The 14,154-nt window shown below is 45.9% G+C and overlaps 1 protein-coding gene across 1 annotated transcript in view; it reads left to right on the top strand.

The window, feature by feature from the left end:
* The window catches only part of LOC135553211 (synaptic vesicle glycoprotein 2B-like), a 48,511-nt gene extending 34,924 nt beyond the window's left edge, over nt 1-13,587 (top strand). The window contains exons 4-12 of the mRNA XM_064985389.1: nt 798-931; nt 3,316-3,405; nt 4,851-4,964; nt 7,356-7,444; nt 7,674-7,838; nt 7,956-8,089; nt 11,390-11,593; nt 11,897-12,056; nt 12,378-13,587. Coding sequence (XP_064841461.1) covers nt 798-931; nt 3,316-3,405; nt 4,851-4,964; nt 7,356-7,444; nt 7,674-7,838; nt 7,956-8,089; nt 11,390-11,593; nt 11,897-12,056; nt 12,378-12,561 — 1,274 coding nt within the window. The 3' untranslated portion in view covers nt 12,562-13,587. The remainder of the gene's footprint in view (nt 1-797; nt 932-3,315; nt 3,406-4,850; nt 4,965-7,355; nt 7,445-7,673; nt 7,839-7,955; nt 8,090-11,389; nt 11,594-11,896; nt 12,057-12,377) is intronic.
* Nucleotides 13,588-14,154: the final 567 nt, after the last annotated feature.

Genomic DNA, 14,154 nt, shown 5'->3' with positions numbered 1-14,154 from the left:
AGCTCCGTAGGCAAGCACCATGGTCTTGTAGCGGATGCGAGCTTCAACTGGAAGCCAGTGGAGAGAGCGGAGGAGCGGGGTGACGTGAGAGAACTTGGGAAGGTTGAACACCAGACGGGCTGCGGCGTTCTGGATGAGTTGTAGGAGTTTAATGGCACAGGCAGGGAGCCCAGCCAACAGCGAGTTGCAGTAATCCAGACGGGAGATGACAAGTGCCTGGATTAGGACCTGCGCCGCTTCCTGTGTGAGGCAGGGTCGTACTCTGCGGATGTTGTAGAGCATGAACCTACAGGAACGGGCCACCGCCTTGATGTTAGTTGAGAACGACAGGGTGTTGTCCAGGATCACGCCAAGGTTCTTAGCGCTCTGGGAGGAGGACACAATGGAGTTGTCAACCGTGATGGCGAGATCATGGAACGGGCAGTCCTTCCCCGGGAGGAAGAGCAGCTCCGTCTTGCCGAGGTTCAGCTTGAGGTGGTGATCCGTCATCCACACTGATATGTCTGCCAGACATGCAGAGATGCGATTCGCCACCTGGTCATCAGAAGGGGGAAAGGAGAAGATCAATTGTGTGTCGTCTGCATAGCAATGATAGGAGAGACCATGTGAGGTTATGACAGAGCCAAGTGACTTGGTGTATAGCGAGAATAGGAGAGGGCCTAGAACAGAGCCCTGGGGGACACCAGTGGTGAGAGCGCGTGGCGAGGAGACAGATGATTCTCGCCACGCCACCTGGTAGGAGCGACCTGTCAGGTAGGACGCAATCCAATCCAATGTTGTTGTTGATGTTGTTGCAGGCTGGGGCATTAGCCTGGGGACACAGTACCAGATCCACACCTGGAGAGTATTCATTCTGGTGTGTATGTTTCCAGCCATCATTGCCCTCGTTGGACTGGTCTTCATGCCAGAGAGTCCACGCTTCTACCTGGAGGTAACATACTGTGTGTGTGTGTGTGTGTGTGTGTGTGTGTGTGTGTGTGTGTGTGTGTGTGTGTGTGTGTGTGTGTGTGTGTGTGTGTGTGTGTGTGTGTGTGTGTGTGTGTGTGGGTGTGTGTGTGTGTGTGTGTGTGTGTGTGTGTATGTGTATGTGTGTGCATATGTGTATGTGTGTGTGTGTGTGTGTGTGCCACAGAGCATCTGATATTATGATGACTCAGCAGGCAGAGAGCATTCTGATATTATGACTCAGCAACCACAAAGCATTCTGATATTATGATGACTCAGCAGCCACAAAGCATTCTGATGTCATGATGACTCACCAGCCACAGAGCATTCTGATATTATGATGACTCAGCAACCACAGAGCATTCTGATATTATGATGACTCAGCAACCACAGAGCATTCTGATATTATGACTCAGCAGCTGCATAGCATTCTGATATTATGATGACTCAGCATTCTGAAATTATGATGACTCAGCAGCCACATAACATTCTGATATTATGACTCAGCAGCCACAGAGCATTCTGATATTATGACTCACCAGCCACAGAGCATTCTAATATTATGATGACTCACCAGCCACAGAGCATTCTGATATTATGATGACTCACCAGCCACAGAGCATTCTGATATTATGACTCAGCAGCCACAGAGCATTCTGATATTATGATGACTCAGCAGGCAGAGAGCATTCTGATATTAAGACTCAGCAGCCACAGAGCATTCTGATATTATGATGACTCAGCAGCCACAGAGCATTCTGATATTATGATGACTGCAGCTGCATAGCATTCTAATATCATGATGACTCAACAGCCACATAGCATTCTGATGTCATGATGACTCAGCAGCCACAGAGCATTCTGATATTATGATGACTCAGCAACCACAAAGCATTCTGATATTATGATGACTCACCAGCCACAGAGCATTCTGATATTATGACTCAGCAGCCACAGAGCATTCTGATATCATGATGACTCAGCAGCCACAGAGCATTCTGATATTATGATGACTCAGCAGGCAGAGAGCATTCTGATATTATGACCCAGCAGCCACAGAGCATTCTGATATTATGACTTAGCAGCCACAGAGCATTCTGATATCATGATGACTCAGCAGCCACAGAGCATTCTGATATTATGATGACTCAGCAGGCAGAGAGCATTCTGATATTATGACTCAGCAGCCACAGAGCATTCTGATATTATGATGACTCACCAGCCACAGAGCATTCTGATATTATGATGACTCAGCAGCCACAGAGCATTCTGATATTATGATGACTCAGCAACCACAGAGCATTCTGATATTATGATGACTCAGCAGCCACAGAGCATTCTGATATTATGATGACTCAGCAGGCAGAGAGCATTCTGATATTATGACTCAGCAGCCACAGAGCATTCTGATATTATGATGACTCACCAGCCACAGAGCATTCTGATATTATGATGACTCAGCAGCCACAGAGCATTCTGATATTATGATGACTCAGCAGGCAGAGAGCATTCTGATATTATGACTCAGCAGCCACAGAGCATTCTGATATTATGATGACTCAGCAACCACAGAGCATTCTGATATTATGACTCAGCAGCCACAGAGCATTCTGATATTATGATGACTCAGCAGGCAGAGAGCATTCTGATATTATGACTCAGCAGCCACAGAGCATTCTGATATTATGATGACTCAGCAGCCACAGAGCATTCTGATATCATGATGACTCAGCAGCCACAGAGCATTCTGATATTATGACTCAGCAGCCACAGAGCATTCTGATATCACGATGACTCAGCAGCCACAGAGCATTCTGATATCACGATGACTCAGCAGCCACAGAGCATTCTGATATCACGATGACTCAGCAGCCACATAGCTTTCAGCCTCTCAAAAAAACAGGAACTGAATCACACTGCTGTAAAGGTTGAACATCTCCCCCAGTCCCTTATTCCTTTTACATGGTGTTGTACAATCTTAGAAAAAGGGGACCAAAAAGGTTCTTCTGCTTTCCCAATAGGTTAACCACCTTTGGTCCCAGGTAGGACCCTTTTTGATTCCAGGTAGAACTCTTTTGGGTTCCATGTAGAACCAAAAGGGTTCCAACTGGAAGCAAAAAGGGTTCTCCAAAATGTTCATGGGATATGGAACCCTTACATGGAACCCAACATAGTTCTTTCTGGAATCAAAAAGGGTTCCACCTTGAACCAAAATGGGTTATTCTATGGAGACAGCTGAAGAACCCTTTTAGGTTCTCGATAGCACCTTTCTTCTAAGATTGTACCTGTATATTCCACCTTCTATGGCATTGTATATTCCAGTAGCTACATGTGATAGACTAACAGATGTTTCTGTCTGTCTCTTCTCAGAATGGGAGACATGACGAGGCCTGGATGATTCTGAGACAGGTCCATGATACCAACTGGAAGGCCAAGGGAGAACCTGAGAGGGTATTCACTGTGAGTACACCACCGCTCCTCTAGTACAGTCAACCAGAGAGGGTATTCACTGTGAGTAAACCACCGCTCCTCTAGTACAGTCAACCAGAGAGGGTATTCACTGTGAGTACACCACCGGTCAAACCAACTCTCCGGTCAAACCAACTCTCCTCTAGTACAGTCAACCAGAGAGGGTATTCACTGTGAGTACACCACCGCTCCTCTAGTACAGTCAACAAGAGAGGGTATTCACTGTGAGTACACCACCGCTCCTCTAGTACAGTCAACCAGAGAGGGTAGTCACTGTGAGTACACCACCGCTCCTCTAGTACAGTCGACCAGTGAGGGTATTCACTGTGAGTACACCACCGCTCCTCTAGTACAGTCAACCAGAGAGGGTATTCACTGTGAGTACACCACCGCTCCTCTAGTACAGTCAACCAGAGAGGGTATTCACTGTGAGAACACCACCGCTCCTCTAGTACAGTCAACCAGAGAGGGTATTCACTGTGAGTACACCACCGCTCCTCTAGTACAGTCAACCAGAGAGGGTATTCACTGTGAGTACACCACCGCTCCTCTAGTACAGTCAACCAGAGAAGGTATTCACTGTGAGTATACCACCGCTCCTCTAGTACAGTCAACCAGAGAGGGTATTTACTGTGAGTACACCACCGCTCCTCTAGTACAGTCAACCAGAGAGGGTATTCACTGTGAGTACACCACCGCTCCTCTAGTACAGTCAACCAGAGAGGGTATTCACTGTGAGTACACCACCGCTCCTCTAGTACAGTCAACCAGAGAGGGTATTCACTGTGAGTACACCACCGCTCCTCTAGTACAGTCAACCAGAGAGGGTATTCACTGTGAGTACACCACCGCTCCTCTAGTACAGTCAACCAGAGAGGGTAATCACTGTGAGTACACCACCGCTCCTCTAGTACAGTCAACCAGAGAGGGTATTCACTGTGAGAACACCACCGCTCCTCTAGTACAGTCAACCAGAGAGGGTATTCACTGTGAGTACACCACCGCTCCTCTAGTACAGTCAACCAGAGAGGGTATTCACTGTGAGTACACCACCGCTCCTCTAGTACAGTCAACCAGAGAGGGTATTCACTGTGAGTACACCACCGCTCCTCTAGTACAGTCAACCAGAGAGGGTATTCACTGTGAGTACACCACCGCTCCTCTAGTACAGTCAACCAGAGAGGGTATTCACTGTGAGTACACCACCGCTCCTCTAGTACAGTCAACCAGAGAGGGTAGTCACTGTGAGTACACCACCGCTCCTCTAGTACAGTCAACCAGAGAGGGTAGTCACTGTGAGTACACCACCGGTCAAACCAACTCTCCTCTAGTACAGTCAGGAGAACCATACTCCTAGTTCAATCTAATGTTACATAATGACTATTTTTTCTCTAACAATATAATGTGATATAATCTCTCCGTTTCCCTCCTGTCAGGTGTCCAACATCACGACTCCTAAGACCCAGGAGGATGAGTTCATTGAGATCCAGAGTGACACTGGAACATCCTTCCAGCGCTGGACTGTCAGACACACCAACCTCCTCAAACAGGTAACAGCTGGACTGTCAGACACACCAACCTCCTCAAACAGGTAACAGCTGGACTGCCAGACACACCGACCTCCTCAAACAGGTAACAGCTGGACTGTCAGACACACCAACCTCCTCAAACAGGTAACAGCTGGACTGTTAGACACACCAACCTCCTCAATCAGGTAACAGCTGGACTGTCAGACACACCAACCTCCTCAAACAGGTAACAGCTGCACCGTCAGACACCAACCTCCTCAAACAGGTAACAGCAGGAATGTCAGACACCAACCTCCTAAAACAGGTAACAGCTGGACTGTCAGACACCAACCTCCTCAAACAGGTAACAGCTGGACCGTCAGACACACCAACATCCTCAATCAGGTAACAGCAGGACTGTCAGACACACCAACCTCCTCCAACAGGTAACAGCAGGACTGTCAGACACCAACCTCCCCAAACAGGTAACAGCAGGACTGTCAGACACCAACCTCCTCAAACAGGTAACAGCTGGACTGTCAGACACCAACCTCCTCAAACAGGTAACATCTGGACCGTCAGACACACCAACCTCCTCCAACAGGTATCAGCTGGACTGTCAGACGCACCAACCTCCTCCAACAGGTAACAGCTGGACTGTCAGACACACCAACCTCCTCAAACAGGTAACAGCTGGACTGTCAGACACACCAACCTCCTCCAACAGGTAACAGCTGGACTGTTAGACACACCAACCTCCTCAAACAGGTAACAGCTGGACTGTCAGACACCAACCTCCTCAAACAGGTAACAGCTGGACTGTCAGACACACCAACCTCCTCAAACAGGTAACAGCTGGACTGTCAGACACACCAACCTCCTCAAACAGGTAACAGCTGGACTGTCAGACACCAACCTCCTCAAACAGGTAACAGCTGGACTGTCAGACACACCAACCTCCTCAAACAGGTAACAGCTGGACTGTCAGACATCAACCTCCTCAAACAGGTAACAGCTGGACCGTCAGACACACCAACCTCCTCAAACAGGTAACAGCAGGACTGTCAGACACACCAACCTCCTCCAACAGGTAACAGCTGGACTGTTAGACACACCAACCTCCTCAAACAGGTAACAGCTGGACTGTCAGACACACCAACCTCCTCAAACAGGTAACAGCTGGACTGTCAGACACCAACCTCCTCAAACAGGTAACAGCTGGACTGTCAGACACACCAACCTCCTCCAACAGGTAACATCTGGACTGTCAGACACCAACCTCCTCAAACAGGTAACAGCTGGACTGTTAGACACACCAACCTCCTCCAACAGGTAACAGCTGGACTGTCAGACACCAACCTCCTCCAACAGGTAACAGCTGGACTGTCAGACACACCAACCTCCTCAAACAGGTAACAGCAGGACTGTCAGACAAACCAACCTCCTCAAACAGGTAACAGCAGGACTGTCAGACACACCAACCTCCTCAAACACGTAACAGCAGGACTGTTAGACACCAACCTCCTCAAACAGGTAACAGCAGGACTGTTAGACACACCAACCTCCTCAAACAGGTAACAGCTGGACTGTCAGACACCAACCTCCTCAAACAGGTAACAGCTGGACTGTCAGACACACCAACCTCCTCAAACAGGTAACAGCTGGACTGTCAGACACCAACCTCCTCAAACAGGTAACAGCTGGACTGTCAGACACACCAACCTCCTCCAACAGGTAACAGCTGGACTGTCAGACACACCAACCTCCACAAACAGGTAACAGCAGGACTGTTAGACACACCAACCTCCTCAAACAGGTAACAGCTGGACTGTCAGACACACCAACCTCCTCAATACAGGTAACAGCAGGACTGTCAGACACACCAACCTCCTCAAACAGGTAACAGCTGGACTGTCAGACACACCAACCTCCACAAACAGGTAACAGCAGGACTGTTAGACACACCAACCTCCTCAAACAGGTAACAGCAGCACTGTTAGACACACCAACCTCCTCAAACAGGTAACAGCTGGACTGTTAGACACACCAACCTCCTCAAACAGGTAACAGCTGAACTGTCAGACACCAACCTCCTCAAACAGGTAACAGCAGGACCGTCAGACACACCAACCTCCTCCAACAGGTAACATCTAGTAGCCATTTCAGGGGGGAGCCCCAACCGGGATTCAATCAGTGTCCAGTGACTGTCAACACAACACCTCAGCCATTACACCAAGAGATCCTAAACCCTAGGAGGATGCTAGGTGTTAGATTGCTACAATACATATTCTTGATTTAAAATGTTAGAGTTTTTGAACATTGTCAATAGCACTGCTCATAAGAGTGTGTTGAAAACTGTCAATAGCACTGCTCATAAGAGTGTGTCTGAACCAGGAGGATGACTTGTTCGTGTTGTTGCCTCTATGTCTCCAGGTGATGCAGAACGTGATGTCCCTGGCAGCACCAGACCTCAGACTGCAGGGTCTGTTCCTGGCTATCGTCTGGTTCACCATGGCCTTCAGGTAAACAAACAGTAGTAACCTTTTGTTGTGAGTATATTCAACAGACCCCCCCTGTTATCCCATCAGGTGAGCCTCATCCAACACAGGAGATATCCAATCCAGTCAAAGCTCTCCAGATGGGGAACGTCTGCATATCTAACACGTGATAGCTTGCTACCTGTCGAGAGCACTGGCAAGTCACTATTGGACGTGTCAATCATGACGGGGTACTGTTACTTCTGTGTCTCAGCTACCACGGACTGTCGGTGTGGTTCCCTGACATGATCAAGTACATGCAGTATGAGGAGTACGAGTCCAAGGTGAAACTCTTCCATCGAGAACGAGTGGAGCGATTCCACTTCAACTTCTCCCTGGTCAACCAGATCCACAAAGAGGGAGAATATGTCCATGACAAGTATGTCACAGATGGGATATTTTGAGTGGACAACTAGTACGTTACAATGTTGTCAGATGTCTTCCTGAAGCAGGGCTGTTCTCTCTCTAAAAAAACCTTGTGCTATCTCTTATCTAGGTTCATGGATATAGAGATCAAGTCTGTGAAGTTTGAAGATTCCCTGTTCGAGAACTGCTACTTTGAGGACGTCAGGTCGACCAACACATACTTTGAGAACTGCACCATCAAGAACACGGTCTTCTATAACACAGGTAGGTGTTATATCTGCACCATCAATAACACGGTCTTCTATAACACAGGTAGGTGTTATATCTGCACCATCAAGAACACAGTCTTCTATAACACAGGTAGGTGTTATATCTGCACCATCAAGAACACGGTCTTCTATAACACAGGTAGGTGTTATATCTGCACCATCAATAACACGGTCTTCTATAACACAGGTAGGTGTTATATCTGCACCATCAAGAACACAGTCTTCTATAACACAGGTAGGTGTTATATCTGCACCATCAAGAACACGGTCTTCTATAACACAGGTAGGTGTTATATCTGCACCATCAATAACACGGTCTTCTATAACACAGGTAGGTGTTATATCTGCACCATCAAGAACACAGTCTTCTATAACACAGGTAGGTGTTATATCTGCACCATCAAGAACACGGTCTTCTATAACACAGGTAGGTGTTATATCTGCACCATCAAGAACACGGTCTTCTATAACACAGGTAGGTGTTATATCTGCACCATCAAGGACACGGTCTTCTATAACACAGGTAGGTGTTATATCTGCACCATCAAGAACACGATCTTCTATAACACAGGTAGGTGTTATATCTGCACCATCAAGAACACAGTCTTCTATAACACAGGTAGGTGTTATATCTGCACCATCAAGAACACGGTCTTCTATAACACAGGTAGGTGTTATATCTGCACCATCAAGAACACGGTCTTCTATAACACAGGTAGGTGTTATATCTGCACCATCAAGAACACGGTCTTCTATAACACAGGTAGGTGTTATATCTGCACCATCAAGAACACAGTCTTCTATAACACAGGTAGGTGTTATATCTGTGCATGGATTCTCACAAATCAATCCATTTGTCCCTGATTCAAGCGCCATAGAGAGACCAGACAAGGTTGTACAATGTTTCCCTTGCTGTTCACCTTAGCCGTTGATATGTGAGGTGTATTATGTATGTGATGTACAGTGCATTCGGAAGGTATTCAGACCCCTCAACATTTTCCACCTTATTTACGTTACAGCCCTATTCTAAAATGGATTCAAAATAAAAAAAATCCTTATCAATCTACACCTAAATCCTCACAATGACAAAGCGGATTTTTTTTTTGTTTGCTAATTTATAAAAAATAAATACCTTATCTTCTTGAGACTAGGGGGCAGTATTTTGATGTTTGGATGAAAAATGTGCCCAAATTAAACTGCCTATTGCTCGGGCCCAGAAGCTAGAATATGCATATAATATGCAGATTAGGATAGAAAACACTCTGAAGTTTCCAAAACTGTCAAAAGATTGTCTGTGAGTATAACACAACAGATATTGCAGGCGAAAACCAGAGTAAAATCCAACCAGGAAGTGCTGTTATTTTGAAACCTCTGTTCCATTGCATGCCTACCCTCCATTTAAAGGGATATCAAACAGATTCCTTTCCCTACAGCGTTTACAAGGTGTGAACAGTATTTAGACATAGTTTTAGGCTTTTATTCTGAAAAATGAGCGAGAATGATCACATCGCGTCAGTGAATAGCTGTGTGTTCCCAGAGTTTTGCATTTTCTGAGTTTCGTGACCAACCTACTTTGCTGCTAGCTGTTTGTAATGTTTTGTCTGCTGAGAGAGCTGCCCTAACATAAACGCTTGGTTTGCTTTCGCTGTAAAGCTTTTTTTGAAATCTAACATACCAGGTGGATTAACAACAAGTTAAGCTGTGTTTTGGTATGTTTTGGTGTGATTTCATGAAAATTAAATATTTTTAGTAATTTCATTTGAATTTGGCTCTCTGCAATTCAGCGGATGTTGACAAAAATGATCCCGCTAAAGGGATTGGTGCGCCAAGAGGTTATTTACATAAGCATTGAGATTCTTTGCTTTAAGACTCAAGCATGAGCTCAGGTGTATCCTGTTTCCATTGATCATCCTTGAGATGTTTCTACAACTTGATTGGAGTCCACCTGTGATAAATTCAATTGATTTAACATGATTTGGAAATGCACACACCTGTCTATATAAGGTCCCACAGTTGACAGTGCATGTCAGAGCAAAAACCAAGCCATGAGGTCGAAGGAATTGTCCATAGAGCTCCGACACAGGATTGTGTCATGGCACAGATCTTGGGAAGGGTGCCAAAACATTTCTGTCCCGAAGAACAGTGGCCTCCATCATTATTAAATGGAAGAAGTTTGGAATCACCAAGACGCTTCCTAGAGCTGGCCGCCCGGCCAAACTGAGCAATTGGGGGAGAAGGGACTTGGTTAGGGAGGTGACTAAGACGCCCATGTTCACTATGACAGAGCTCCAGAGTTCCTCTGTGGAGATGGGAGAACCTTCCAAAAGGACAACCATCTCTGCAGCACTCTAGCAATCAGGCCTTTATGGTAGACTGGCCAGATGGAAACCACTCCTCAGTAAAAGGCACATGACAGCCCACTTGGAGTTTGCCAAAAGGCATCTAAGGACTCTCAGACGATGAGAAACAAGATTCCCGTGTCTGATGAAACCAAGATTGAACTCTTTCGCTTGAATGTCAAGCATCACGTCTGGAGGAATCCTGGCACCATCCCTACGGTGAAGCATGGTGGTGGCAGCATCATGCTGTGTTTTTCAGCAGCAGGGACTGAGAGACTAGTCAGGATCGAGGGAAAGATGAACGGAGCAAAGTACAGAGAGATCCTTGATGAAAACCTGCTCCAGAGCGCTCAGGACCTCAGACTGGAGCGAAGGTTCACCTTCCAACAGGACAACGACCCTAAGCACACAGCCATGACAATACAAGGGTGGCTTCGGGACAAATCTCTGAATGTCCTTGAGTGGCTGAGCCAGAGCCCGGACTTGAATCCAATGGAACATCTCTGGAGAGACCTGAAAATAGCTGAGCAGCGACGCTCCCTATCCAACCTGACAGAACTTGAGAGGATCTGCAGTGAAGAAACTACCCAAATACAGGTGTGCCAAGCTTGTAGCGTCACACCCAAGAAAACTCAATGCTGTAATCGCTGCCAAAGTGCTTCAACAAAGTACTGAGTAAAGGGTCTGAATACCTATGTAAATGTGATATTTCCATGTTTAAATTTTAAGACATTTGCAAAGATTTCTTAAAACCTGTTTTTGCTTTGTAATTATGGTGTATTGTGTGTAGATTTATGAGTGAATAAAAAAAACATTTAGAGTAATACTGTAATGTAACAGAAAGTAGGAAAAGTGAAGGGTTCTGAATGCTTTCTGAATGCGCTGTAAACGTGACGTTGAACAGAGCACAGATCCCCTTATGATCTCATTTGGTCCTTTATCTCCGTGACTGGCAGACCTTTGGGAAGACTCTAAGTTTATAGACTGTCGGATGGAGAATGCCACGTTTCTCCATCCGAAGAAAGGCTGCCATCTGAACTTCCAGGAGGAGAACGACATCGTCATCTACATGGTCAGCTTCCTGGGGAGTCTAGCGACACTGCCAGGCAACATCCTGTCAGCCCTCTTCATGGACAAGATAGGAAGGATCAAAATTATAGGTGAGGGAAGTGAAGACACGTATGTGGCTCAGTGGGAAAATAATCAATGGTACAAAACAACCTGAAACTATGGCAGAAACTCTGAAATCATTCTCTCTCTCTGTCTGTCTCTTTCACTCTGCCCCCCTCTCTCTGTCTCTCTCCCCCTCTCCCTCTGTCTGTCTGTCTGTCTGTCTGTCTGTCTGTCTGTCTGTCTGTCTGTCTGTCTGTCTCTCTCTCTCTCTCTCCCTCTCTGTCTCTCTCTCTCTCTCTCTGTCTCTCTCTGTCTCTCTGTCTCTCTCTCTGTCTCTCTCTCTCCACCAGGTGGTTCTATGCTGATATCAGCAGTTTGTACGTTCCTCCTGCTCCTCAGCTTCAGTCAGGGGGCAGTTATATTATTTCAGTGCCTTTTCTACGCTACCAGCGTCGCGGCCTGGAACGGACTGGAGGTCATCACAGTAGAAATCTACCCTTCTGCTAAAAGGTACAGAGAACCACAATCCCCATGTCCTGGTGTTAGACGGATGTCTGTGTTGTTCATGATGAGGGATTTAGGTGGTCATTGGAAATTGTGAATCATTGAAGGAGTTATGTGGATAAATACTATAAACCAAAGGTTTTCAACTGGTTTTGCCTCGGGACCCAAACTGAAGCAGGTTGTTTCAAATTGAACCAGGTAGTTTTTACTCAGACACCTGTGATCCATTCAAAACCTCCCGACCCGCCGGTTGAGAACCACTGTTGTAAACTGTCCTTTAAGCACCTGCCCTAAACCCACTGATGTCTGTACCTCTCTCTTCCTCAGATGCACAGCGTTCGGAGTGCTGAACGGTACCTGTAAGCTGGCAGCCATTATTGGCAGCGTCATCTTTGCCAAGTTCATCGGCATCACAAAGATCATCCCCATTTTCCTGGCGTTCGCAGCGCTGGCCTGTGGAGGTCTGCTGGCCACCAAACTGCCCGACACACGGGAGAAGATCCTGGAGTGAAAACAGCTAAACATCTACAGCATCAAGGGTTGTAACATTCCTGTGACTTTCCAAAGGTTCTCAAAACATCTTGGTGTGAGGATTCCCAGACTTCCTGCTTAAACGTGGGAATTTGGGGAAAGTTAGTGGAATTTTGCAAATCTTTACAACGTCACGGCCAAATAAAGATGTCTGTACATATAGTTGGGAGAGAGACTTCCACATGTGAAGTGAGTTGTGTGTGACAGAATAGGGGAGGGGCTTTCTGTTCCCATGGTGATGTATAGAAAGAACGGTACCCTCATCAAGACATGTCACCATTTTACATTGTTTGATATTGTGTTTTTCTTCTGTACACCTCAAAATACAACCCAGGTAGAGCAGGACATGTCACTCTGTATTTGGTATGTTTTAAAATGTGTTTTACATTTTTCTAAATTAAAATTAAAGAATACGAGAGATGAGAAATATATTTACTTGGAAGATGACAGACAGTTTTACCATGTTGTGCTTTGATTTAAAACTAACTGTTCAGGAAAGGTATTAGGTTGACATTTGGGTTGGAATTCAACTACGGCTGAGGTTTCAACGTAACGCTACTGTACGATTCAGAACCAACTTTTCATTGTCCTTGTTCCATTCCATTTTGTGAACGTTCATCTCGGGTAGTCTGGTGCTTGATTTGTCCCATTTCCTCTTTGCCCTTAATTAACTTTCCAGCTGAACCACTGAATGTGGTTCAGAAACCCCTCCATTCTATTCCACACCCCCCTTCTTTCCAAGGACTCCATTTATATATATTCATCCCTGTGTATCGCTCAGCATCTGGTCTTCAGCTCCTGTTGTATCTATTAACCAGGACGACAACCTCTTCTGCTGTACAGTGGATGCATCTGTTGACATACCAATATGTTTGTTGTATTGTTTGTGTTCAGTCTCTCCTTGTCCAGAAGAGCTGTGTTCTAGATACTGATTCTATTAAACCCTGTCTAGTCTGTGTTCAGTCTCTCCTTGTCCAGAAGAGCTGTGTTCTAGATACTGATTCTATTAAACCCTGTCTAGTCTGTGTTCAGTCTCTCCTTGTCCAGAAGAGCTGTGTTCTAGATACTGATTCTATTAAACCCTGTCTAGTCTGTGTTCAGTCTCTCCTTGTCCAGAAGAGCTGTGTTCTAGATACTGATTCTATTAAACCCTGTCTAGTCTGTGTTCAGTCTCTCCTTGTCCAGAAGAGCTGTGTTCTAGATACTGATTCTATTAAACCCTGTCTAGTCTGTGTTCAGTCTCTCCTTGTCCAGAAGAGCTGTGTTCTAGATACTGATTCTATTAAACCCTGTCTAGTCTGTGTTCAGTCTCTCCTTGTCCAGAAGAGCTGTGTTCTAGATACTGATTCTATTAAACCCTGTCTAGTCTGTGTTCAGTCTCTCCTTGTCCAGAAGAGCTGTGTTCTAGATACTGATTCTATTAAATCCTGTCTTGGTTGTCTGACAATGTAAGATTTTTTTTCTTCTAAAAGTATGTGAAAATGTGAGACACTTTTATATTTTACTCTATTTTTAAAGTCACTAAGTATCATTTACAGCACTGTTTCCCAACCCTGGTCCTCCAGTACCCCCC

Source organism: Oncorhynchus masou, chromosome 2 (genome assembly GCF_036934945.1).
Source record: "Oncorhynchus masou masou isolate Uvic2021 chromosome 2, UVic_Omas_1.1, whole genome shotgun sequence".
NCBI lineage: Eukaryota > Metazoa > Chordata > Actinopteri > Salmoniformes > Salmonidae > Oncorhynchus > Oncorhynchus masou.
The sequence above is the reverse complement of the archived record's forward strand: the minus strand, read 5'-3'. Positions and strand labels throughout refer to the sequence as shown.